This window comes from Hemiscyllium ocellatum, chromosome 12, assembly GCF_020745735.1.
Source record: "Hemiscyllium ocellatum isolate sHemOce1 chromosome 12, sHemOce1.pat.X.cur, whole genome shotgun sequence".
NCBI lineage: Eukaryota > Metazoa > Chordata > Chondrichthyes > Orectolobiformes > Hemiscylliidae > Hemiscyllium > Hemiscyllium ocellatum.
This window is the reverse complement of record NC_083412.1, coordinates 68734320-68759806: the sequence shown is the minus strand read 5'-3', so window position 1 is coordinate 68759806 and position 25487 is coordinate 68734320. Positions and strand designations below refer to the sequence as shown.

The window sequence follows — 25487 nt, the reverse complement described above, 5'->3', positions numbered from 1 at the left end:
AACAAGGAGTTGAGGTACTGATTAGCGATGATCCAGTAAGATGGAGGGCAAAAAAATGTCAAATGCCCCAATGCTATATTATAGTGATAGTTTTTAGTTTTAAATCTGATATACATAGTAACATGTTAGAGCTAATTTAACTGTTAAAAGTACTAATTGTATGAAAATAGGATAATTCTTAGCCTCCCTGATATGTACCCTGGCAGAGCGAAACTAAAGACAGACCTAAACAATTGCATTAGAAAATCCAATTACTATTGTTAGACCAAAGACAAGAGACTCAAAATGTTGAAATTCCAAGAAACATACTGGAAACCAGATAATTAAAGCATCAAAAATTTAATGCAATGTTATCCTCATAACAGTGAAAATTTGTCTACAAGACATACTTTAATAAAAGACCATAATTGTACAAACTACGTTCTAAATAGTTGCACTCTTAGCTTTTTAAGGCTAAATAGTTCACAAGTCAACATGTATTTTGACTAAAACACTACTACATAAGTGCAAAATTATAATGACTTTTCTAAGCTTAAATCAGTTATATAAATCAATTACATGCATACAATAATTATTTTGACAATTATAGTGAAGTATTAAGGACATTCTTCCTTAAATTCAGCACAATTTACAAATGTGATTGAGAACAGTTTCCTTTATTGGTGAGAATAACAATTATATACCTGCCGACAGAAACAGATATCAAATTATATAAAAACACTTACACATCCAGTTAACTCAGGAATCGGGCACTGGCACTCATACTAATTTGTACTGTTCCAAACCCATAACAATTAATTTATATTAATCTCCTGTAAAATATCCCTTCATGGATTATAATTTCCTCAGCTGACTGCCTTCAACTTTCTGTACATTATGTTGTACTTTTACCTAACCACTTCCAATGTGCAGCTCTTTCTCGTGTTACTTTCAAAATATTTATTGGATCCATTTTTGCACCTAATCCTCAAAATGTGCAATGCAAATACCCTTGTTAATGGATCTGGTACAAGTACAAGCAAAGCCCTCACATTAAAAGGGCTCACAAAAGCCAAGTATATTCACTTGGCAAGCAGAATGCCAAAATCATTTGCAAAGGTATTGTTCTTTTGATAGAAATTCATGCATCACAGAGTAGATAAGAAAGCTCTTGTCAGATACCCGAGTCTGCACTGAAAAAGAAACTGAAAGGTGAAAGGGATTCAATTAAATCAGATTTATAGCTTCTTCTGGACACTTCCTTCAAAAACATCTTTAAAAGATGCATTAATACTAAAGATGTGTTCAATAAGTCAATAAACAAAAGAAAAATGTTTGGCATAAAGATTGTTCTAAGCTTTCACATCCCTTTTACAGCAGCAAACCCAAAAGGTTAAACTCAGAAGAGCTTTGGTGTTGCACATCATACCTAAATTATACATTTGGTTCAGGATAAGAAAATCATGTATTATATTTAAGATACTGAAGCTGTTCTTAAAATTTAAGTAGACACATGTACTCGATCACATCGACATGGTTGCTGTGATTATCTGGACCATATATAAAAGGAAAAAAAAACATTCTAAAAAGTAGCTGAAGCCCTTCAATTTTTCCACACAAATTGAATAATGTGCACAGAACTGAAGGCACAGGCTAATACTACCATTATTTTTAACTAAATACTACACAGTAGTCAACAATGAAAGTTTCTATAAAAGAAACAACAGGTATTTGCCACAAGTTAGCAAATTTCTCTGTACAAATCTATTAGGACTGCCTAACTGACAGTGGGTCACAGGTAAAAACAAGTAGTCAGAAGAGAGGCATTCTTGACTGGACAGCTTTACCCTTCAAAATGCGTTTAACCTACAAATAAAAAAAACCAATAATAGTTAGTGATTGCAGACTTAAATACTGACTTTATTAAATCTTATAATGATGATTTTTTACATCATTTCTCTTCTACAAAATAATTTTTAAGTTGCATCCACTGTCAACATTCCAGATACCGCTTTTGATAGGTTTATCGATCACCTTGCCTCACCCACCTCTTCTCCTCTTGCACCATCGGGCACCAGATGCACTGGTTGTTCATTCTCCAGGTTTCTGGCACTAGGATCAGCTCCCTTTCTCATCAGCAGCCGGACAGCGTCTACCTGACTAACTCTGTCTTGCATGCCAGCTGCGACATGAAGAGCGGTGTTACCATTATATGCCTGCAGGATGAACAATATCCCTTTATCAACAAACATATCAACACTGGAAATCTCCTCAAATCTTCTCCTGACTGCAAAAGTACACCACACAAACCTCTTCCTTTTAAATGCTGATATCTTAAATTAATAAATTAGTTTTGTTTTCAAATCATGATAAGACTAATGTCAAATCATAAAAAGTCCTTCAAAAGTGATGCACACTTGTATTACTATATCTAAATGCCAGGAAACTTAGCAAAGTCAATGATGAATGACTCTCACAAAACACAAAATACTATGCCCATAACAATAAACCCCTTTTAGTGAACAAATGGTTTACAAATATCTCTGTTGTATCTCACCTTAGTATTTACAACGTTAAGGCTGGTTGGTTGGTCAAGAAAGAAACGAAGGATGTCGACATTTGCTTCCTCAGCAGCCAAGTGCAGAGCTGTACGACCACTCTTCCGATCCTAGAGAAGATTGACTTGCTGAGTAGAATTTGTGACAGATCATCTCGGATTTGTTTACAATGAAAACTAATAATTTAGTCTTTCCCAATTACATTCAAGTATCTTCAACAACTTAATGATCGCTGCTCTTTCAAGTGGTTTGACCACTGTTCACCTCAGAGCTGAACTTACCCGCGTTTCAATAGATGCCCCCATCTGCAAAAGCATTTTAATTGTTTCCAACAAGTTCTTGTTTTGGATGGACAGTTCCTGCACTTCAACAGATAGACGCTGATGAATTTTGTTCTGCAGCTCACGCAGCACACGGTTCTGGGTTTGGACAGCACAATGCAGAGCAGTCATACCTAAATCACAGAAGAAGTTCAGAATTAGTAAAACACAAATAAGTTCACCTGAAAAAAAAATACAAATTGTATACAAAAGCCCCATTTCACTTCAATTCCTTTACCAACTAAAGTCAAAAAAAAAGTCCTGACCGTGTACAATAATTTTTTAAAAAACATTGAAGAATATCCAGGTGCACAAGAATTGGGGCATTTCTGACTGCAAGCAGTTCTGCTCATGTGTAATTTGGAGATGGGACTAATGGAATAATCTTCATGCTATTCACAAAGTTGAGATAATGGTTGGGTATCCTTTACCCGAATGTCCGAAAACCAAAAAGACCAAAAACAAAGATCTTTTCAAAAGTGGACCCAAATGGACCTGCAGACATATTGACTTCAGGACCCTTTGGAAAAGTCTTCACCTGGCTCAAATGCACTTCACAAATGACATTTTTTATTCAAAGGCTTGAACTCAGCACGTCCATAGGGCTGTTCAGGTCCATTTAGACTAAGCAAAGTTTCTCCCCCTGTACCCCCCCACCAGCCTAAATGGTGCTATAAGGGTAAGTATACCAAAACCAAGAATATTCTTTATCCAAAAACCAGTCTGTTTTGAGGTTTGTTGATACAGCATTCCTGACCTGTAGTAATTGAACTTACCATCAAAGTTTGTAACTTCAAGGTTGAGATGATGACAATTTCTTGCCATCCCCTTTTCAATGGCCTGCACAGAAACATTAAATAGGAATTTATCAGTTAAATAATAGGCAATTATTATAAATAGCAGTTATGTAAATTAGTCAATTTATTTCAATATTCCAGTTAAAATGAAGTAATCTTTAATTAATTTACAAAACATTAAAAAATGACTTACACTATAAAGGCACTAACATACAAGTTACCTGCAGGGCCCGCGGGATATAATTTGAGATGTGACTAAAGGAGGTTTGAAGTAGGTACAAAACATTGCTGCTTTATAGTGCAAGTAGGCTCTAGCAAATGGAATATGGAACGAGGTCCATAATCAACTATATGTTGGTTCGTTGAAAATCAAAAGAGGTGTACAAGTTATGGATCGATGTAAAATAGTCTTCCTAGATCACTAACTTCTGCAAGTTTCAATAGTCATAAGAAATCATGGAAGAATCTTTGATTAGAGCAATCTATAATGGAACACATGGTAAAATTGAAATGATATTTTAAATCAAATCCAAATGATCCAATATCTACTGAACATGTGCTTGTGTCTTTACAATGACAAATAATTGGTGTTTGGGAAATTCTCCTTTTGTGAAGCTTTCATTTTTGCATGTCACAGCAATCTCCTGAGATTGGTACTTCTGTAGAATGACAAAACTTACCATAAGCACTTGAACAAAACCTTTTTCTGCAACCACATGCAGTGGTGTTCTGCCCCAGCGGTCTGAAGTATTCACTTGTGCCCCAAGGCTGACTAGATCTTCAACAATCAGGTGCTGGTTGGCAGCAACAGCTACCTGCAAAGCACTCTGTACAAGGAGAGAAAATTACTTTCTGTAATATTTCAAAGAACCACCCTGTACCAGGAAATGCGTGACAATAAGATCAATGACTAACTGATAGTGGAATTTTTGCCAAGCAACCAGAGTAATAAATAAACAAAGCAGTTAACCTTTAAATTCAAGCTCAACTGGCAATGAAAAACAAGCCAATTTAAGTTAAATATTAATGTGCAGTATTTTACTGAAGTCATCATTGCCTGTTCTGTGGAAAAGACCTATCCCTCAGTGCAAAAGATGGATTTGAAGTAACTGATTTAAAAATCATATCTTTTCAACTCAATCATCATCATCATCATCATCTTCACTTTGAAGGACACAATTATTTGACAACGTACCTGGCCATTGTGTTCTTTAATATCCATCATGTTAATTGCTGCCATCTTCTTCCCAAGAACATATGCAAGAGCTCGTCTGCCCTGTGCTACAGCAATGTGTAGTAATCTGGAAAGTACAACAATTTTAAGCTTATAAAAACATATTGTACTATAGAGAATAACACAGGCCCTTTACTGTACAAGTCCTAGCCCCTTTAAACTCAAAGCCCATTTTTCAGAAATGAAGTCATGCATTCTGAAGCATTTTAGCCTAATCTATTTTCTAGAAGGTGCTACTACTTCTAGCACAAATGTTTAGCAAATTAATATGTCAAGCATCTCTAAGAAGATCTGCACATTAAGTAGCACCAGTCATGACACCTTTTCACAATAAGTTTTTTTACTGAAATTTCATCAGAAAATAAACTTGCAGGAACACAATCAGGTACGAGCCTTAAATTGTCAAACCCTGAGTAGGAACAGGTATAAAATGTTCTATTTAATACTGAAATGACAGAATTTCTCTGAACTTTAGATCCGGAACCCTAGAATAGTGCATCACAAGGCAAAGCAGTACCATATCTATAATAACCATAAGCAATAGCTCTGTGCCAACAGAGATACTATAGGAGGCTTTTTATAAAGGGTTTACACTCTCCATTCAGAGACAGGAAAAGAGTAGAAAAGAACAAAAGAGAAAAGGGCAAAAACTGTAACCTAAAACTATTCTTGCACACAACCTAGGGATCAGCTAGAAATTAGCAGTAGCAAAGGCTCTAGAACAGCCCTCAAAGTATATATTTATTGTTTTGACTGAACAGGAATACACCAAATCAAAGATACTTACGTGTCACCATCAGAGTCTTTGGAAAGGAATTGTTCTTGAGTAAGGTGGGACAATTTCTTCTCCTCTTGCTCAATTTGCCATTGAAAGAAAGACTTGCCTTGAGATTGTGACGCATAGTACAGGGATGCAGGATGAGAAATATCTTCTTGAATGGTTGGTTGCAGAGACCTGCAACCTGGAATATAAAATTCAGAGGATGGTTGACTACCCATAGGTTGGCCTTGAGGAATTGGGTAACCCTCAGATAGAGGAGGATTAGGATGCTCGGAATAGCTGAACATCAATTGCGCAAATTCATTGGACACCTGCTGAGTGTCTGCAAGTGATCCATTTGGCAGCACTGGCTGGAAGTTTGAAGATTGGTCAACACTGTGAAATGGCTGAAACCCTTCATGTTGCCTGGTGACTTGAGGTGGGCTATGGACATGGAATTGTTGCAGGTCTTGGCATTGTCCAGGAGAAAGTTCGTTCTGTTGCAGTTCCGGTATATAACTGTTCGCCTGAAAAACCTGATCATTCTTGGCAACATTGGCCCAACTGACCTGGACTGTATTCAGGGAGATCGGTTGGGTGTCATTTTGCAACATTTTGATAATGTCTTGAAGAGCATCTGGATTTACATCATTACTTGTTTCGGTTTTGTGGCCGCCATCCGAAATGTCAACAGAATTTGGTGTCTGGGGCGGAGTCTAATGAAATTGACAGACAATAAGAGAAGGACTTCAGTAAAGTGGAAAAAAAAATTAGAAATGGGTTGCAATAATTAATGCTCACAGAGAGTCTGTTTATTGGTCTCAGTAAAACAAAAACAAGACCAAGATTCTGAGAAAAAGGTATTATTATCTTTTGTAAAATGATAACGTCATCAGTTGTCTTCAGATTTCAATCAATTTCAATCCTGAATATTGCACTACAAAAGTAATTCAACTGAAGTGACATTTAAAAAGAAAGAATAGCTGATATGTTTACCAGCAAATAAGGTGATGACTGCACAGGTGATTGTTTATAAGGAGGTGCATCAGACAGGTTCTCCACAGCTGACCTTTTCACCCCACTCAGGAGACTTCTTATTTCTGTTAAAAAAAAAGACGTTAATTCTATACAGAGGAAAACAGGAGCATTTTGATTCAATAAAGTCAGTCACATCAGGAGTTACAAATTGTTGAAGTTACTTACGTGAAAACTGTTCTTCTGTTGAATTCAACTGGGGCTACATTGGAGGAGAAAAATAATGTGGCTCTAATTATTTTCCATAATATCCCTTCATCTAGTCTGTATAATATATTTGAAGAGTACCGCTTGTCAAAATGACTGCCTAAACGCTGCACATGAATTGTCATAAGCAAATCCCCTGTATAATTTTTTAAAAAATATTTTTTAAAATTGCTTAAATTACGTTTACTGGTTTTTGTTTAGTTTTTTTAAAAAATAAACTGGAGGAAGGTACCTGATACTGTTCCACACTATTGCATTTGCGGGAGCTCCTGAAGTGGTTAAGAAGCTCCTTAACCGGATTCTTCACTCGAACTCCCTGGAAGGGTCGCCTCTGAGATCTTCGTGTATCAGAGTAGACTGTTCGGAAGGAAGTGAAGTAGTTTTTAAAAAAAATCACAACACCAGGTTGTAGTGAACGCACAAAAAAAGTACTGCAAAGAGCTTACACGCCAGAAAATAAAAGTGAAAAAAACACATCGTAGATTACTCACTTTTTACATAAACATGAGATAAATTGAAAACGTACGTCACGCCCACCCTACGCTACCGACCACACAATGATCATTTGACAGTCTCCCCTGTCCCTAAAGCTCAAACTTCAGCTTAGAAAATGAGATTTAAATCGGGCTCCCATCGGAACTTTTTTTAAAACCAAAGTTCAGTGTTTGAGAGCAGGAAATGGTTGGTTCATGTTAAATAGAACTAGCGTTAAGTACAATCGGGACAAAAACAGCGCCTCCTTTTCCCTTTTTAAACCAGCAAGACGTGACGATGCCCAGCTAGAAGTGAAGATTTAAAAGCTGCTAAACGAGACGGACGAGAGGGGGAAAACAAACGGGAGTAAAATCTTTTAAACAAGGGAAAATGTTTTAAATTGAAGAACAAGTTGAACGGGTTACCATAGCTTTTTTGTAAAAAAAGACAAAAATGCAAATGGTTAGGAAAGACAGCAGTCGGATTGTTTGAAGAGTCTTGGAGATACCTGTGGACTGAACGCTCCCAAAGCCTTTCTCTGAGTGAGCTCCGCTTTGATTGTCGGAGTCTGACTCCGGCGATGTGGGTGTAGGTGGAGAGCGCGGCTCGCTGACCGCGGGAGAGCTCTGGTAAAAGTAACCCAGGTTCATGGGACTGGACATCACACAGCTCTCCGGGTCGCTGCTGTTCTCGCTGCCTCTGTCCAGAATCATCTTTCAGATTGAGAAATAAAACCCGACACAGTCTGCCGTAAGGTTGGGACGAGGAGGAGGAAAAAAAAATCTGACCAACTCAAACTCCGTATCCCAATCTGCTCACGGAAGACAAACAGCCCAGAGCTCTCTCTGTCGAATTACCGAGTCATCAAACCGGCCCGACCCCTTCTTCCCTAATAAGCCTTTTCCGGGAGGCAGGGTAATTTCACGCGACTCTCGCCTCCTATTCGTCCCAAAGCCCGTGAGGTGCCAAAAAAAGGGCTGGGTTTACCGTAACAATGCGAAAAAAAAGAGGTTTTACTGGAAATGAGGAGATGAAAGAGGTGTATTATTCCCGCCCCGAACGTGAAAGCTGAGTTTTCTTCCAAATAGAAATGTACTTTCACATTTCGGTTCTTTTTTTAAAAACTTTATTTCAGAAACAAAGCCGAATTACAAATCACCTCTAACTAAACACTTCTTCAAATATTTATTTCTGGAAGCTCATTTCCTCGGCATTTTCTGTTTTTTTTCAAGATTTTCAGCATGCGTAGTTTCGACCTTTGTCTTTATCTCATCAAAGGGTAAACGGAAATCGTCCATATTTTTCATGACGCAAGTTATTTCTAAATACTGATTACTTTCACCCGACTATGCTCCCCCTCTCCAGCTCCATGTCACTGTCAAAGAACGAACCAAATCTTGTAACCCATCACAAGAACCGTCTACTTCGATCTGTATAACGGACCATCTCTCTACCTTGCTTTCTCACATCTGCTGTTGGAACCCCCATTCACTTCTAGTCACCTGTAGCTTTGACTAGCCCAGAGCTGTGCTGGCCAAATTGCCATCACGCACCCTCCACAAACTTTAAGGTAACCCAAAACTTTCTTGCCCATATTCAAACCTACTCAAATAAATCCTATTCACCCAGCACCCTTTAACTTCATGCCGACACAGGACTCTGGTTCATGAGTATCTCAGCTTTAAAATACACATCACTGGACACAAATCTCTCCTAGGCTTTGCCTGTCCACTCACTATAAACTCATCCAGCTCCAAACTTCAACATTTCTACATTGCTCCAGCTCTATTCACTATACCCCTGGCCTCCCACTGGCAGTTCAGCCTTTAAAATGTCTCATCCCTGAAAGTTTCACCTTAAATTTCTCTCTCTCTTGTCCAGCAATATGCCTCAAATCAATTTCTGACATTAGGAACAGAATATAAATGCAAGTTGTCATGTTTTCAAAACAATTTACTGATGGAACACAATGATCCAAAAGTTCTAAGGTCTTTGGCACTGGAATTGAGAATATGCATTGTAAGTGTTGTTGTATTTGAGACAGAGATAGATGAAATTATGCTACTAATGGAAAAATTATTTTTACACTACACCTAAAGGCTACTTTTCCCTTATTCCCTTCAAACTACTACAAATTGGAGTCAAGGAAGTTAAAGTTTTGCAAGAATTCTTGGCCAGTTATAATGGAAGACTTTAATTCTCTTGAGAGAAAAGAACTGATGTTTCGAGTCTAACTGACCCTTTGTCAAACCAGCTTTGACAAAGGGTCAGTTAGACTTGAAATATCAGCTCTTTTCTCTCCTTACAGATGCTGCCAGACCTTCCGCCCTTCAAGTCCACACCAACCCACCCAAACCCATTCCCCATTAATCTACATTTACCCCTCAATAATGCAACTAATTTACACATCCCTAGACACTGTGGGTAATTTAGCACAGTCAATCCACCCTAACCTGCAATCTCTGAAATTAGTTAAATAAAACACAATGATAATGGCAGTTTACGTGACGTATTTGCAGCTGTGGTATGTGAAAGCATGGGTGATCCACAGAAATGATATCTACAGTAAATGGTTGTAACTGGAGGAACTTTGGTTCAGATTGGATAAGTTGGAGTTTGGCCTTCAGAGACCAGTACATTATGCAGGGCGAAAGTTACTTGCATACAGTCCAATGAAGTAGTCACAACCCTAGTTAGATTCTTTCAATTTTTCCTGTGATCAGGGACAAGATAGTGTGACAGGAGGACAAGTAACACTGGAGATGAGATATGGCAATGGTCAAAAGAGGGCCAGGTCTGCAGAGGGGATGACCAAACTAACCACAGCATCGAGGCAAGATGTCTGTTCAGGTAGGGAAGAGTGAAAAGGAGTGTGGATGTGGCAGAATATGCTACAGTTAGAGAAACTGTTCTTTGCAGTAAAAAGCCAGAGTCCTGAAAGATGTATCATTTGCTTAATACCAGCGTTAAAGGCACCTCCTTAGAGCTAGAGAAGGAATTGGAGTGTGTGATGAAGAATGGTTTTAGTCCACCCAAGTACCAATTATATGGGTAGAATGAAGAAAAACGTTCTGCTGAGTATAAGCAGCTGGGGATTAACTTAAAAAGCTAAACCACAAAGGTTGCAAGTATCTAGAGATTACTATTGGACCATGAGAGGGCATGTAACTGTCTTACAAGTCATTACCATGAAACATTATCTCACGAGGCAATTCTTCCAATTGTAAATTAAACTTAGACAAATCACTCCAACAGATGTAGCCATATTCCTTACTGTCCTGTTTTCATTACCAGAGTAAAATCTCTAATCCATCTGATTTAAAAGTAATCAAAACAATAAGATCCTAAGCCTTTGAAATGTTGTTACCAGAGGGTATCAAAGTGCATAGAAAACAGAAGATAGACAATGGAAGCTGCAAAATTGTTTATAATATTTTACATTTAAATGAATAACCAGTATCAGTACAAAGACAGGGAAGATAAATACATCACTTCGGCTTCTGGACACTTGGTCAAAGAAATGAACTTTAAGGAGAGTCATAAATGGTGAAAGGATAAGCGACCAGAATTGTTTGAATTTAGAGGACTTAGTATTAGAAATGTTATGAGATAGGCACACTGGGCTTGATAACAATTGTTTATGCAGGATAGAGAACCAGAGAGTATACTGAAAGCAACAAATGATGGATATCACAGTGGGTCACAAAGCATCCACGGAGAGGTAACAGGTTAACGTTTCGAGTTTGGATGATTCTTCATCAGAGCTATAGAACACTTGAGTTGTTGAAGCTGACAAACACAGGTCTGACGGATTGAGAAGCAGATGGGTTGAAGGAAACGTGAAAGCAAGTAACATTACAAATACAGATGTCGGTGATTCATCTAATGGGATATTATGAGGCAATAAATACATTACCGTATTGGAAATCAGCTTAAGACCAATAGAATACCAAGGTTGTAAACAGTCTAATTAATTCTAGCAAAATTGTTTATGTGGGGGAAGACGTTGATGGGGAGGGTATAGATTTCATGGAACAGGCCAAGACAATAGTTTTAGTCTCCCCAGTGTTGAATTAGATGAAGTTTTCCTCATCCAAAACTGTGTAAACAATCCAACAGCATAGAAGGAGTGATGGTAGGGCTAGATTTTGTCAGCACATGTATAGAAGCTAACCTCAGGGATGGAAATTTAATTGCCAAAATGAGGTAGTTTAGGGTATGGGTGGGAGTGGATGGAAGGGAGCTAAGGAGCCAAAATCTGGGGGTGATTCCGGTGACTTCAGAACCCATGCAGGCTTGAAGGTAACTGGAGAACATCCTTGGGTGCTATTTGCTAAGTTATATACAATGAGGCAATTAACTGAGGACCCAGCATTTTAGCTTCAACAGCCACAGAATTCCTGAACTGTGAATAACTTTACAAGTCAATTAAACAAAGAGAGAACAGGGAATATTACTTCAGTGAAACTGACAGGCTACGAAATGTACAAACTGTGAAAATAACCAGACACAGTCCTGCTTAGATGAGAGCCCACTTCCCTCAATAATCCCTCTGAGAATGTGTCCTTACTGCTGCTCAGGTGATAGCCTAACATCCAAGGAGTTAGTAATGTGTCTCATATTGCACCAATTTCTTTGCTGTCACTCTGCCTTGAAAGCTGTTTATGCAGGAACAAGAGAAGCAGCATCAGCTATCTTCCCAGCCGCATGCTGTTCCTCAGACAGAATAACGGACAGAGATGCACCACAAAAGAATGCAAGATTCTCAGACCAGGTCCACAGACAGATGGCCAGCTCTTCTTATATGTGGGTACCTCTATTTCCAAAGGCTTATTTTTCATGACAGGTCATATGCATCTTCCTGAACAAGGCCTCATACACTGTACATCAGTTGAGCATGCAATACTAATAGCTAGAGGTGGATATCACTTGTCTGTTTCCCTCCACATTAATGGCTCTGCATCTCCCAGGGCTAATGATCTCTTCTTCCATAAGGAAATAATTATGCATAATGGAGAGAGGAGGGAAGGACAATATTTGCGTAAAGTAACTGAGAGGCATTGGGGGGGATAGTATAAAGATGACTAATGATGACTGAGTATTCACTGTTCAGGTGGTAATGCAAAATGGTGCCTGGGGGAGAAGAATAAGCAGACCTGCAAGGTAAGTTTATGCTAGGTTTAGCATTTCAAAGGCTTGTGTTCACTTGCAAGGTATAAGTCAGGAAAGTGATGGAATACTTTCTACTTGCCAGAATGAGTGCAGCTCTTGCAATACATCAACTCAGAACCAACCAGATCAAAGCAGCTCACTTGATCCACCCTATCAAATATCTTTGAATATTCATTCACTTTACTACCAATGCATGGTATACATTGCTGGCATTATATACAAGATGCACTGTTGCAACTCACTCAGGATCCTTCAACAACACCTTCCAACTCCATGACCTTTGCTGCTGTGAAGGACTAAGGCAGCAGAGACATGGGAACATATAATTTGCATGTTCACATTCCAAGTTGCACAGCACCTTGAGTTGGAACTATAATCGGTGTTCAATCACTGTCATGGGGTCAAAGTCCTAAATGCTCTCCCCAACAGAACGGTGAGGTGCACCCACACCCAAGGATTGCAGCAGCTCATCACCACTTTCTCCAGGGCAATTAGGGATCAGCAATAAATGCTGGCCCAGTCAACAATGCACATTTCTCATGAATGAACATATTAAAAAAAAGCTTTCCTGCACTCCAGAGATCCTTGCACCTTTTGGGGCACTGCTTTAAAAGAGCCACGCTAAAGTGGTTTGAGGGGCTGGTCACTTCCTTGTGTCCTTAGCAAATTTCACCTCTCTTCAGTCCCTCAAATCATACCGGAGAATCTCCTGGAAACGACGAGAGTTCAAGGAGCAGCTTTCCACTCTGTAATTACTAAAGCCCCAGGAATAAATGTAGAAATTTGCTACTTTGACAATTGTGGGGTCTTTAAATTCATAGAGTTAGAACTTTAACAGAGCTGAATAGGGACCTTCAACTCAGCATATCCACACTGGTCATTAGGCATCTATTTCAATCATATTTTCATCTCTTAGCCCATAGCTTTCTGTGCTATGGTGTTTCACACGCTCATTTAGATGTATTGAGGGTTCCTGCCTCAGACAACCAAAAGGCAAGTGAATTCCAGATACCCACCACCCCCAGGTGAAAAGAAATCCTCAGATCTCAATTAGACCTCCCGCTTCTTAATTTAAAAACTGTACCCCTAGTTATTGACTTTCCAAATGGATAAAAGGCTCTCTCTATTTATGCTCCTGGGAACTTTGTACATCTCAATCAGGATCTTAACCTTCTCTGCTCTAAGGAATACAATCCCAGTCTATCTAATCATTCATCATAGCTGCAATAGTCCACTCAGACAATATCCTGGTGAAACCACTTTGCACCCTTTCTTGAGCAATCATATCATTCCTATAGGGAGGCAACCAAAACTGAACATAATACATCAGCTCTGACCTAATTATTATTAGATACTGCTCCATTATACTTGTTTGCTCTTAAATGCAATGTTTTGATTATTAGGGCTGGATATTCCATATACTACGTTAATCACTTTATCTACCAGCCATGCTGCTTTCAAGGATCTATGGACAAGCACACTGAGATTCCTCTGATCCTCTCCACTCCTACCATTCATTGTGAACTCCTATATCTTGTACGTCTCTAGAATCGGGGATCATTGTTTAAAAATACACCGTTATTGGATTGCCATTTAAGACAGAGGAAGATTAACAAAAGTTTTTCTCAGAGGGTTGAGTGTCTATGGAATTCCCTTCTTCAAAAGCCAGTGGATGAACAAGGAAAAACAATACAGCACAGGAACAGGCCCTTCAGCCTGCATCAACACATTTTGCCCTTCCATACTAAAACTGTCTTCACTTACAAGATCCGTATCCCTCTATTCCCTTCCTATTTATGTATTCATCCAAGTGCTTCTTGAATGTTGCTATGGTGTCTGCTTCCACCACCTCCTCTGGCAGCACGTTCCAGGCACTCACTACCCTTTGTATCCATACCATTCACAATCTTACAAAACTTCTTTCAGGTCCTCAACTTCCTGCATTCCAGTGAAAACAAACCCAGTCTATCCAACCTTTCTTCGTGGCTAAAATGTCCCATACCAGACAACATCCTGGTAAACCTTCAAAGTTTGTGAGAAGATTTGTAGCTCGGGTGCTCGTTGTTGTGGTTCTGTTCGCCGAGCTGGGAATTTGTGCTGCAGATGTTTCGTCCCCTGTCTAGGTGACATCCTCAGTGCTTGGGAGCCTCCTGTGAAGCGCTTCTGTGATGTTTCCTCCGGCATTTATAGTGGTTTGTCTCTGCTGCTTCCAGTTGTCAGTTCCTGCTGTCCGCTGCAGTGGTCGGTACATTGGGTCCAGGTCGATGTGCTTGTTGATTGAATCAGTGGATGAGTGCCATGCCTCTAGGAATTCCCTGGCTGTTCTCTGTTTGGCTTGTCCTATAAATAGTAGTGTTGTCCCAGTCAAACTCATGTTGCTTGTCATCTGCGTGTGTGGCTACTAAGGATAGCTGGTCATGTCGTTTTGTGGCTAGTTGGTGTTCATGGATGCGGTTCATTAGCGGTCTTCCTGTTTGTCCTATGTAGTGTTTTGTGCAGTCCTTGCATGGGATTTTGTACACTACACTGGTTTTGCTCATGTCCCAGTTCGACTGGGACAACAGTACTATTATAGGACAAGCCAAACAGAGAACAGCCAGGGAATTCCTAGAGGCATGGCATTCATCCACTGATTCAATCAATAAGCACATCGACATGGACCCAATTTACCGGCCACTGCAGCGGACAGCTGGAACTGACAACTGGAAGCGGCAGAGACAAACCACTATAAATGCCGGAGGAAACATCACAGAAGCGCTTCACAGGAGGCTCCCAAGCACTGAGGATGTCACCTAGACAGGGGACGAAACATCTGCAACACAAATTCCCAGCTCGATGAACAGAACCACAACATCCTGGTAAACCTTTTCTGTACTCTCTCCAAATCATCTACATCCTTCTGGTGAGTGTAGTGACCAGAACTGGATACAATATTCCAAGTGTGGCCTAACTAAAGTTCCATAAAGCTGCAGCATAACATGCCTATCCGCATACTCAATGAAGGCAAGCATGCTATAGGCCTTTCTTTATTAACTACCAAAACTGCCTGTACTGCCACTTTCAGTGATCTATAGAACATGCCCAATGCTCCTAAAGGTTCGGGTATTCACTGAAAATCTTCACCTGCACTTGACCTTCTAAAACGCATCACCTCACATTTGTCCAGATTAAACTCCATCTGCCATTTTATCTGTCCATGCCTGCTATTGATCTATATCCTGTCATATTCCCTGACATTCCTCCTCACTATCCGCAACTCCATCAATCTTGGTATCATCTGCCAACTTACTAATTAGACCAGCTACATTTTCCTCCAAATCATTTATGCTGACTACAGTGGAACACCACTAGTCACAACCCTCTTTTCCGAAAAGCATGCTTCCACGACTACCCTCTGTCTTCTCCGACAAAGCCAATTTCAAATCCATCTTAGCACCTCATCCCAAACATGTATATAGAATCTTCAAATATTTTTAAGATGGAAGTAATGATTCTTAATGACAAAGGAAAAGAAAGATTATCAGGGGTCATGCAAGAATATAGCTCACCATCAAGCTCACCATTACCTTACTGAGTAGTGGAGCATGCTCAAAGGGCCAAGTTGCTTACTCTTGTTTATTTGTTCATGTGCTTGTCCTCCTAAAATGGATCACTTCATCCCTTTCAGGATTAAGTTTTATTTCCAATATTGAACCTTTCCAACCAGTCCATTTCAGAAAACTTTCTTTGACAGATTCAACACATCAGTCTCGTTCACCCATTAAAACAGGTCTTAGGAGGCTGAAGGATGCTAAAACTGTAGTTGTATACTCACATCTGTAACATTTGGACTTGTGGGAGCAAGAATGGGGGTAACACCTGGAGGAACTGACCAGCGTGGGAGAGAGTACACATTTTATTGGCAAAGACATTACAGTAATGGGATTGTTTAGAACTAGACTTCTACAAGAATGATCATGGTGAATAGAGTCATGGAGATGTACAGAACGGAAACAGACCCTTCGGTCCAACCCGTCCATGCCGACCAGATATCCCAACCCCATTTAATCCCACCTGCCAGCACCCGGAATATATCCCTCAAAACACTTCCTATTCATATACCCATCCTTTTAAATGTTGCAATTGTACTAGCCTCCACCACTTCCTCTGGCAGCTCAGTCCATACATGCAACACGCTCTGCCCCTTAGGTCTCTTTTATATCTTTCCCCTCTCACCCTAAATGTATGCCCTCTAGTTCTGGACTCACTCACTCACCCCAGAGAAAAGACTTTGTCTATTTATCCTATCCATGCCCCTCATGATTTTATAAACTTCTGTAAGGTCACCGCTCAGCCTCCGACACTCCAGAGGAAACAGCCCCAGCCTGTTCAGCCTCTCCCTATGGCTCAAATCCTTCAACCCTGGCAACATCCTTTTAAATCTTTTCTGAACCCTTTCAAGTTTCAAACATCTTTCTGATAGGAAGGAGACCGGAACTGCACGCAATATTTTAACAGTGGCCTAACTAATGTCCTGTACAGCCGCAATATGACCTTCCAACTCCTATACTCAATACTCTGACCAATAAAGGAAAGCATACCAAATGCCTTCTTCACTATCCGATCCACCTGTGACTCTACTTTCAAGGAGCTATGAACCTGCACTCCAAGGTCTCTTTGTTCAGCAACATTCCCCAGGACCTTATCATTAAGTGTATAAGTCCTGCTGAGATTTGCTTTACCAAAATGCAGCACCTCGCATTTATCTGAATTAATCTCCATCTGCCAGTTCTCAGCCCATTGGCCCATCTGATCAAAATCCCTTTGTAATCTGAGGAAACCTTCTTTGCTGTCCACACCACCTCCAATTTTGGTGTCATCTGCAAACTTACTAATTGTACCTCCTATGTTCACATCCAAATCACTTATATAAATGATGAAATGTAGTGGACCCAGCACAATCTTTGTGGCACTCCACTGGTCACAGGTCCAGTCTGAAAAACAACCCTCCACCACCACACTCTGTCTTCTACCTTTAAGCCAGTTCTGTATCCAACTGGCTAGTTCTCCCCATATTCCTTGAGATCAAACCTTGCTAACCAGTCTCCCATGGAAAATCTTATCAAACATCTTACTGAAATCTATATAGATCACATCTATCACTTTGCCCTAATCAATCCTCTTTGATAATTCTTCAAAAAAACACAATCAAGTTTGTGAGACATGATTTCCCACACACAAAGCCATGTTGATTATTCCTAATCAGTTTTTGCCTTTTCAAATACGTGTACATCCTGTCCCTCAGGATTCCCTCCAACAACTTGCCCACCACCGACATCAGGCTCACTGGTCTATATAGTTTCCTGGCTTGTCCTTACCACTTTTCTTAAATAGTGGCTCCATGCTGGCCAATTTCTAGTCTTCTGGCATGTCACCTGTGACTATCGATGATAAAAATAAAGTAAGAGGCCCAGCAATCACTCCCCTAGCTTGCTACAGAGTTCTGGAGTACACCTGATCAGGTCCTGGGGATTTATCCACTTTTATGCATTTCAAGACATCCAGCACTTCCTCCTCTGTAATCTGGATATTTTGCAAGATGTCACCATCTATTTCCCTACATTCTGGATATTCCATATCCTTTTCCACAGTAAATACTGATGCAAAATACTCATTTACTATTTCCCTCATCACCTGCGATTCCACACAAAGGCCGCCTTGCTGATCATTGAGGGGCCCTATTCTCTCCCTAGTTACACTTTTATCCTTAATGTATTTGTAAAAATCTTTGGATTCTCCTTAATTCTCTTTACCAAAGCTAACTCATGTCTCCTTTTTGCCCTCCTGATTCTCCTCTTAAGTATACTCCTACTTCCTTTATACTCTTCTAAGGATTCACTCGATCTATCCCGTCTATACCTGACATAGGCTTCCTTCATTTTCTTAACCAAACCCTCAATTTCTTTGGTCATCCTGCACTCCCTATACCTACCAGCCTTTCCTTTCACTGTAACAGGAATGTACCTTCTCTGAATTCTTATTATCTCATTTCTAAAGGCTTCTCATTTTCCAGCCTTCCATTTACCTGCAAACATCTGCCCCCAATCACCTTTTGAAAGTTCTTGCCTAATACCATCAAATTGGCCTTTCTCCAATTTAGAACTTTACCTTTTCAATCTGGTCTGTCCTTTTCCATCACTATTTTAAAACTAATAGTATTATGGTCACTGACCCCAAAGTGCTCCCCCACTGACACCTCAATCATCTGCCCTGCCTCATTTCCCAAGAGTAGGTCAAGTTTTGCACCTTCTGTCGTAGGTACATCCACATACTGAATCAGAAAATTGTCTTGTACACACTGAACAAATCATCTCCATCTAAACTCTTAACACTATTGCAGTCCCAGTCTATGTTTGGAAAGTTAAAATCCCTGACCATAAACACCCCATGAAGTGATTTGACTCAGAATAATGTGTGGTACAAAGAAGCAAAAGGAGTTCAAAAGGGATAATGGGATAAGAGTATTTAGAGAGAAAAATTATGTAGTCAGAAATGGACTGGCCTGATTTGACCAAGATAATGGAAATTTGAGAAAGTCATTCCAATCATGGGCAGGAAAGGTTAGAGGAAAATTTTTTTAAAAAGCTTAGACCTTGTTCCTGGTTACTCCTTTCCTATTTGGAATGAATTTTACTGCAACAGACACAATCATTTTTTCCCATAGTCAGCCAGGTACAACTCTCTCACTTTTTGCACTTAAAGACTACAACATTCCACCTAACAATGGTGTTGTCCATTAACATCATCTTAAATTTAAAGGCATTTTAGATGGAAATATAAACTGTGAAAGACATCAACCAACTCATTGTAATTCAAAATATAAATTCAGGAATTATCCACTATAAGTAGGCTCGATATTGAACTGGGTAAAACATCAACCATTAGTTACTAGTCAAATCATTTATGAAGTGATTGATTTATAGATTACCACTTGTGAAAAGCTTAAGGTATGCAAATTTGACTTTTTTAGCATTAGTTCTCAAAATGTCAAAAATACCCAATATTATTGCAGACATTTTGATTATATAGTTGGTTGGCACATGTAGAGTTTTCTGCCAAGTGTTCAAAAATAACAATCATAAAAGATCATTTCTGGTAAAACTATCAAATGACTCAATTAGTATTTTTTTCCTAAGTCAAATAACAGCAAATATAGTCCCTTGGTTTATCTGAGAAGTTATAGGAAAATGATGTCAAACTGATCCACGAGAAGGCAATAATTAACAACTGTAAAAAAAAATGCCATCCACTCTCATTCTTTTTATTCTAACAAGTCAACAGGTGCTGCAGTTGGGATTACATATTATGTGAATACGCAAAAAAAATACCCTGAATCCTCCTATCTAATTTTTACCCAATAATTATTGAGGATACTGGACACTCAGTGTGAATAGGATGGAGTTTGACTTTGCTAGCCTCTGCAATTGAATAAGCTGCATCTTTTACATTTACAATGCATACAATGTGTTGCCAGTTGGAGGAAGTACCAATGCCCATCACACCATTTCCCCAGGAAGAAATCATTCCTTCACAGGAGAAAGTGGGGAGGTGCATATTTTTAAAGACACAATAATTAATACAACATGCATCTTAAGAATGAGGTTTTCATTTCTCTAAAAATATGAATACATTCAGACATCCTCTTTTGAGTCATGTTTTAACTTAGTTCATATACATCAATGACGTTTTTTAAATGTGAAGAATGTTTCGATATACACAAATGCTAAAGCAGAAGTATAATTCAGATTAGTACAGGGTGTGTATTAAACAAAAGTGATGCAGGTTCATTTCCAGGAATTAATGTCTGAATGCTGGGGATTCATCACGGTTGCTCCAGAGCACTAATCTTGAGCAAAATCAACTTTCAAACCCATACAAATACACTTTCAGGACATTTCAACCTTGCAGATAATTCACTCACTCTCCTAATATTTGAAGTGAATGTTAAAACTCAAATCTGAATTATAATTATCAAATATAGATCTAAGATCTGTACCATAACAGATCCTTAATGTGTTTTAAATTATCTAATGTGAAGAATGAGAAACAAATGTTTGTTGCGTCCACTGTTTTTCGTCACTTTTATTGATGAGTTGGATGTGAACATAGGAGGTATAGTTAGTAAGTTTGCAGATGACACCAAAATTGGAGGTGCAGTGGACAGCGGAGAAGGTTACCTCAGATTGCAATGGGATCTTGATGAAATGGGCCGATGGGCTGAGGAGTGGCAAATGGCGTTTAATTTAGATGAATGTGTGGTATTACATTTTGGGAAAGCAATCTTAGCAGGACTTATACACTTAATGGTAAGGTCCTGGGGAATGTTGCTGAACAAAGAGACCTTGGAGTGCAGGTTCATAACTCCTTGAAAGTAGAGTTGGGGGTAGATAAGATAGTGAAGAAGGCATTTAGTATGCTTTCCTTTATTGGTCAGAGCGTTGAGTACAAGAGTTGGGAGATCATGTTGTGGCTGTACAGGACTTTGGTAAGGCCGCTTTTGGAATATTGCATGCAATTCTGGTCTCCTTCCTATCGGGAAGATGTTGTGAAACATGAAACGGTTCAGAAAAGATTTACAAGGATGTTGCCAGAATAGGAGGATTTGAGGGAGAGGTTGAATAGGCTAGGGCTATTTTCCCTGGAGTGTCATAGGCTGAGGGATGACCTTATAGAGGTTTATTAAATCATGAGGGGCATGGATAGGGTAAATAGACAAGGTATTTTCCCTGGGTTGGAAGAGTCCAGAACTAGAGGGCATAGGTTTAGAGTGAGAGGGGATAGATATAAAAGAAATCTAAGGGGCAACGTTTTCATGCAGAGGGTGGTGCGTGTATGGAATGAGCTACCAGACGAAGTATGGGTATATGAATAGGAAAGGTTTGGAGGGATATGGGCCAGGTGCTGTTCGGTGGGACTAGATTGGATTGGGATATCTGGTCGGCATGGATGAGTTGGACCGAAGGGTCTGTTTCCATGCTGTACATACCTATGACTCTATAATAATATTAACTATGATACTAATCGCTAGCTAACCTGCTACAAGACAACAATTCAACTTGAATAAAGAAGTCATACAGCTTATATATGACACTCCCTGCTTACACGTTTCCCAAGTTGTCTCTGTGTATTCCCGTCACAACTACAAAAAAATCTAATCTCCTGGAAAGTACAATGTATCCAACTCCCTATGACCTCATGTCATCAGGTGATATTACATATGCCTGTATTACTAGATCACCTGGTAATATGTACAAAAGGGTGATAGTGCACAATCCAGATGTGCTTGTTATATCCATATACTATCAGGACATTGCGATTCTGACAGAATACGGACACTGAAATGCTAAACTTCATCTAACTATTTGAGGAAATGATTTGTTTGCTTCATGTAACATGTCTCCTTATACGTAGATGCAGATATTGCCACTAATCATTTGGTCAAAAGTGTATTTAAAAAAAAAGACAATTCTGAATAACATTGCTATAGTGAGCAACTTGAGAAGTGTCATTTCTGGAGTCTTTGTATTTTACTTAATTTCCTTACACAAAAAGGGAATTAAGCTGTTCTCAGCATCACCATTCAATAGGGTTACTTTCAACATACTTTTCAACATTGTCTGGAGTGAAGATGAGAAATGTGTGTCTCATATCAAGGATCCAAAGCCTCACTCACCTTAATGCAAGACATGTTGGTAAATATCACTACAACACAACTCTTGCTTCTGTTACCACAACCCCGGGCAGAAAAGATAACAAGCCAATCACCATCCAGAAAAGACACCTCATACACAGAATCAGATTGTTTTATATGAGTATATTATTACTACACTTGCCGAAAGCAACTTCCTGGTTGAAATCTGAGATACCTTGTGGTACTTGATTCAGAATCTTCACTTTGTTATGCTCTTGCATGAAGATAAACTACTTGGATAGACTGGATTGAACCGATACCAGTGAAACCATATCCCAAAAATCAAAACCCTTTAAGAGACAAGGAAAGGAAACGTAAGTATAAATCAGACAAAGATTTAAAAAAAAATACAACAGTTACATAAGAATATGGAAAATAGGAACCATAGTAAATCATACTGTCCCTCTGCCCCACTCTGCCATTCAACGTGATTTTGACTGACTTTTGGCTTCAACTTCAAATCCCTACCAAGTTCTCCTATTATTTGATTCACAGAGAGAAGCATTTTCGGTCTTAAATATAATGTTCTTGCCCTTAAAATATATTCAAAGAAGTAACATCCACAAGCACAAACTCAAAAATGAAAAAAGACATTTTCATCAAAAGGCCATCAACCTGAAAGGTTAACTCTAGTGTCTTTCTCTTCACAGATGTTGTCAAATCTGCTGAGTAGTGTTTTTTCCTGAGTCGTGTATTTCTGTTTTTATTTCAAGGAGATAATCTATACCTGAGCTGATTCATTTGAGCTGACCTTTTTAAAACATGCTGTGATGGTGTTTCTATGAAAACCACAGTCAGTCAGTCCTGGTTCACTCAATATGTTTGGCCGTTTGCTTCTCTCTCCTCTTTAATTTCATATACTTATGGTCAAAGGGAACTTCCTAACAAATGAAACATATGTCCAAACTTCTGGAGTTTCAACTTGCTGTCAGATTTGCTGATTTACTGGCAAATTCTAAGTAGAATCATACACTATATTATTACACAGCAACCATACCATTCTGTTTGCCAGGGAAGTTATAATGAGCGTCAACTTGACTTTTTTGGCGGACAGGTCAGACGGGTATGTCATTTGTCAGATACTTTACCCGAGTAGATATTTTTTGTATTTTCAACCGACCTGTTTTAAGATGTTATTACACGTCTCTGGGGCTTTACCAGGTGCCCCCTGACTCATATGTAGGGACACTATCCCTGCCCCACAATATCCCATAAAGTTATTCGTGTATATAAACATAAACACATACACATAATCTTACCCATTCAACGAGGACTAAACAGCGACACCCCGGCACTGTTACATAATCACAATTATTTCCCTTTAATCATTGTCCAGGATCGATTCAATTTTAACGTGGCTGCAACTCTGGAGGAAACAGGAGCTTTTGATGTGACTTGTGTGACCGCCTTCCTGCCAATAAGTCGCGCACATTCATACTTTCTGCTCATATTACGTCGGAGAAAGAGAGTGAAAAAAAAACCTCTGTTCTAAACTGGCGGTGTGACGTTTTGGAAATTCCCAGTCATTGAACAGGAGTGTCACACCCACCTTACTGCCTCGGACTGGCGTCCACGGCAGTTCAGCAGTTCAATATTTTGAGAGCTGTGTCTTTTTTTATATATAAAACAACAGCTACCTTTCTCCATTTCAACATTGAAGTGTTCATGGTTAGTCTGCTCAAACCACGGGCAGTAAATTAAAGAATTAATGGACTTGCCCGACGTTCTGTCCATAATGACCTGGAAGATGGGACAAGCTGGGGGTAATGGCCAACAGCATTGACATTTTAAGCCTCCTGGAAAATCCTTCAGTTTAGAAATAAAGTTGGCCTAGTTAGTTTCATATTCAGCAGTTTCCCTACTTCAGCCTTGAAGTTATGATAAACAAGACTGACCCACTGACAAAGCGACGAAATGTGAAATGACCCTATGTTATTGCCCGAAAAGGGTTCCAGGTACAATTCCCTACTTTGAGCTCAGTCTACTGCTCTCACCTGGCCTCGAACTGTGTGGTTGGGGATTTACAGCCTGCCTCAGTACAGGTCAGGAATTTCCTGGAAACTCGCACCAAGACGACAGTGGAAGTGCTATGTAATACCCATTCTCAGTGCAGTCGATGGGACATAAATATCACATCCGTTCTCATGTTTTATCCAAGTTTCCTGCAGCCGACTGTATAATTTTAAAACTCATCCATAGCTCCGCCCCTTTGCGAAAGAGAAACGTGAATTTCTCGCCGTGTGTCTAGCAAGTCCTATAATAATTATTTTTTAATGGAGTTTTGTAAACATACCCTCATTGAATATTTTCTATGTCTTCGAATGTGGTTTGTTATTGGATCACAATGAATTAAGTTGCTAATTTTAGACAATTGTATATGCTTAATTGGAGTAAATATTGTTTACTGGATTCAATCTTCATTTCATGATTAAGAAGTAATTAGAGGAAAGGAGCTTAGTGGGCCCTGTGTTCCCCACGAGGTCATCTTCCACCGTAGCAATGATATCGGAGGTGTTGATGGTGCAGTATTTCCCAAACCTTTCCATGCGTGAACATACAATGAAAATGGAGGGTAGGGGTGGTTTTAATACTTGAAGTGCAGAGGGGCGTGAGAGAGCGGGAGTTTAGTGTAGGTGGTATTGATGAAAAAAACATGATCCTGAGTGATGAAGTTATAATTTAATGATAGAAGTTTCATTATGAATCCCTCAGTAGTGAACCAGGATTATGTTATTATCAGAGCATTCCTAAGGTATGAAATCAGGCCATTCAGCTCATTAAGTCCTCCCCACCTACAAAGAGCATCTCACCTAAAGCCACTCTCCTACCTATCTTAAGTCTGTAGTCTCATATTTATTATGTCTAGATTCGAGTAGTGCTGGAAAAGCACAGCAGGTCAGGCAGCATTTGAGGAACAGAAAAATTGATGTTTCGGGCAAAAGTCCTTCATTTACTATGGCTAATCCAACTAGTCTGCACAACCCTGGACACTATCAAAGCAATTTAGTACAGCCAATCCTCCACACCTCGACATCTTTGGGCTGTGCACCCAGAGGAAACCCAAACAGACACGGGGAGAATGTGCAAATTCAATTCAAAGTGTCAGCTGATGTTGGAATCAAACCTGGATCCCTGGCACTGTGAGGCAACACTGAGCCAACATGCTGCCCAATTACTATGATGCATTTAAGTGATGCAATAGGATCAATATTATTGATGTA

The 25487-nt window shown here is 39.4% G+C and overlaps 1 protein-coding gene across 2 annotated transcripts; it reads right to left on the bottom strand.

Annotated features, from left to right (window-relative positions):
- Positions 1 to 372: 372 nt before the first annotated feature.
- On the bottom strand, positions 373 to 23665 carry nfkbiz (nuclear factor of kappa light polypeptide gene enhancer in B-cells inhibitor, zeta). Of its 2 annotated transcripts, XM_060833145.1 has the most exons (13): positions 23526 to 23665; positions 22442 to 22556; positions 7123 to 7247; positions 6852 to 6885; positions 6645 to 6748; positions 5676 to 6364; positions 4850 to 4955; positions 4335 to 4481; positions 3634 to 3697; positions 2819 to 2991; positions 2537 to 2647; positions 2028 to 2195; positions 374 to 1845 (listed from the first exon to the last, which is right to left on the bottom strand). In XM_060833145.1, exons 2-13 carry the CDS (start codon positions 22485 to 22487, stop codon positions 1792 to 1794), a joined length of 1821 nt encoding a protein of 606 aa, XP_060689128.1. In that variant the 5' UTR covers positions 22488 to 22556; positions 23526 to 23665; the 3' UTR covers positions 374 to 1791. The 2 variants fall into 2 exon arrangements, with proteins under 2 accessions (XP_060689127.1, XP_060689128.1); XM_060833144.1 differs by lacking the exons at positions 22442 to 22556; positions 23526 to 23665 and adding an exon at positions 7873 to 8240 and having other exon boundaries at positions 373 to 1845.
- Between the last annotated feature and the right edge of the window lie 1822 nt (positions 23666 to 25487).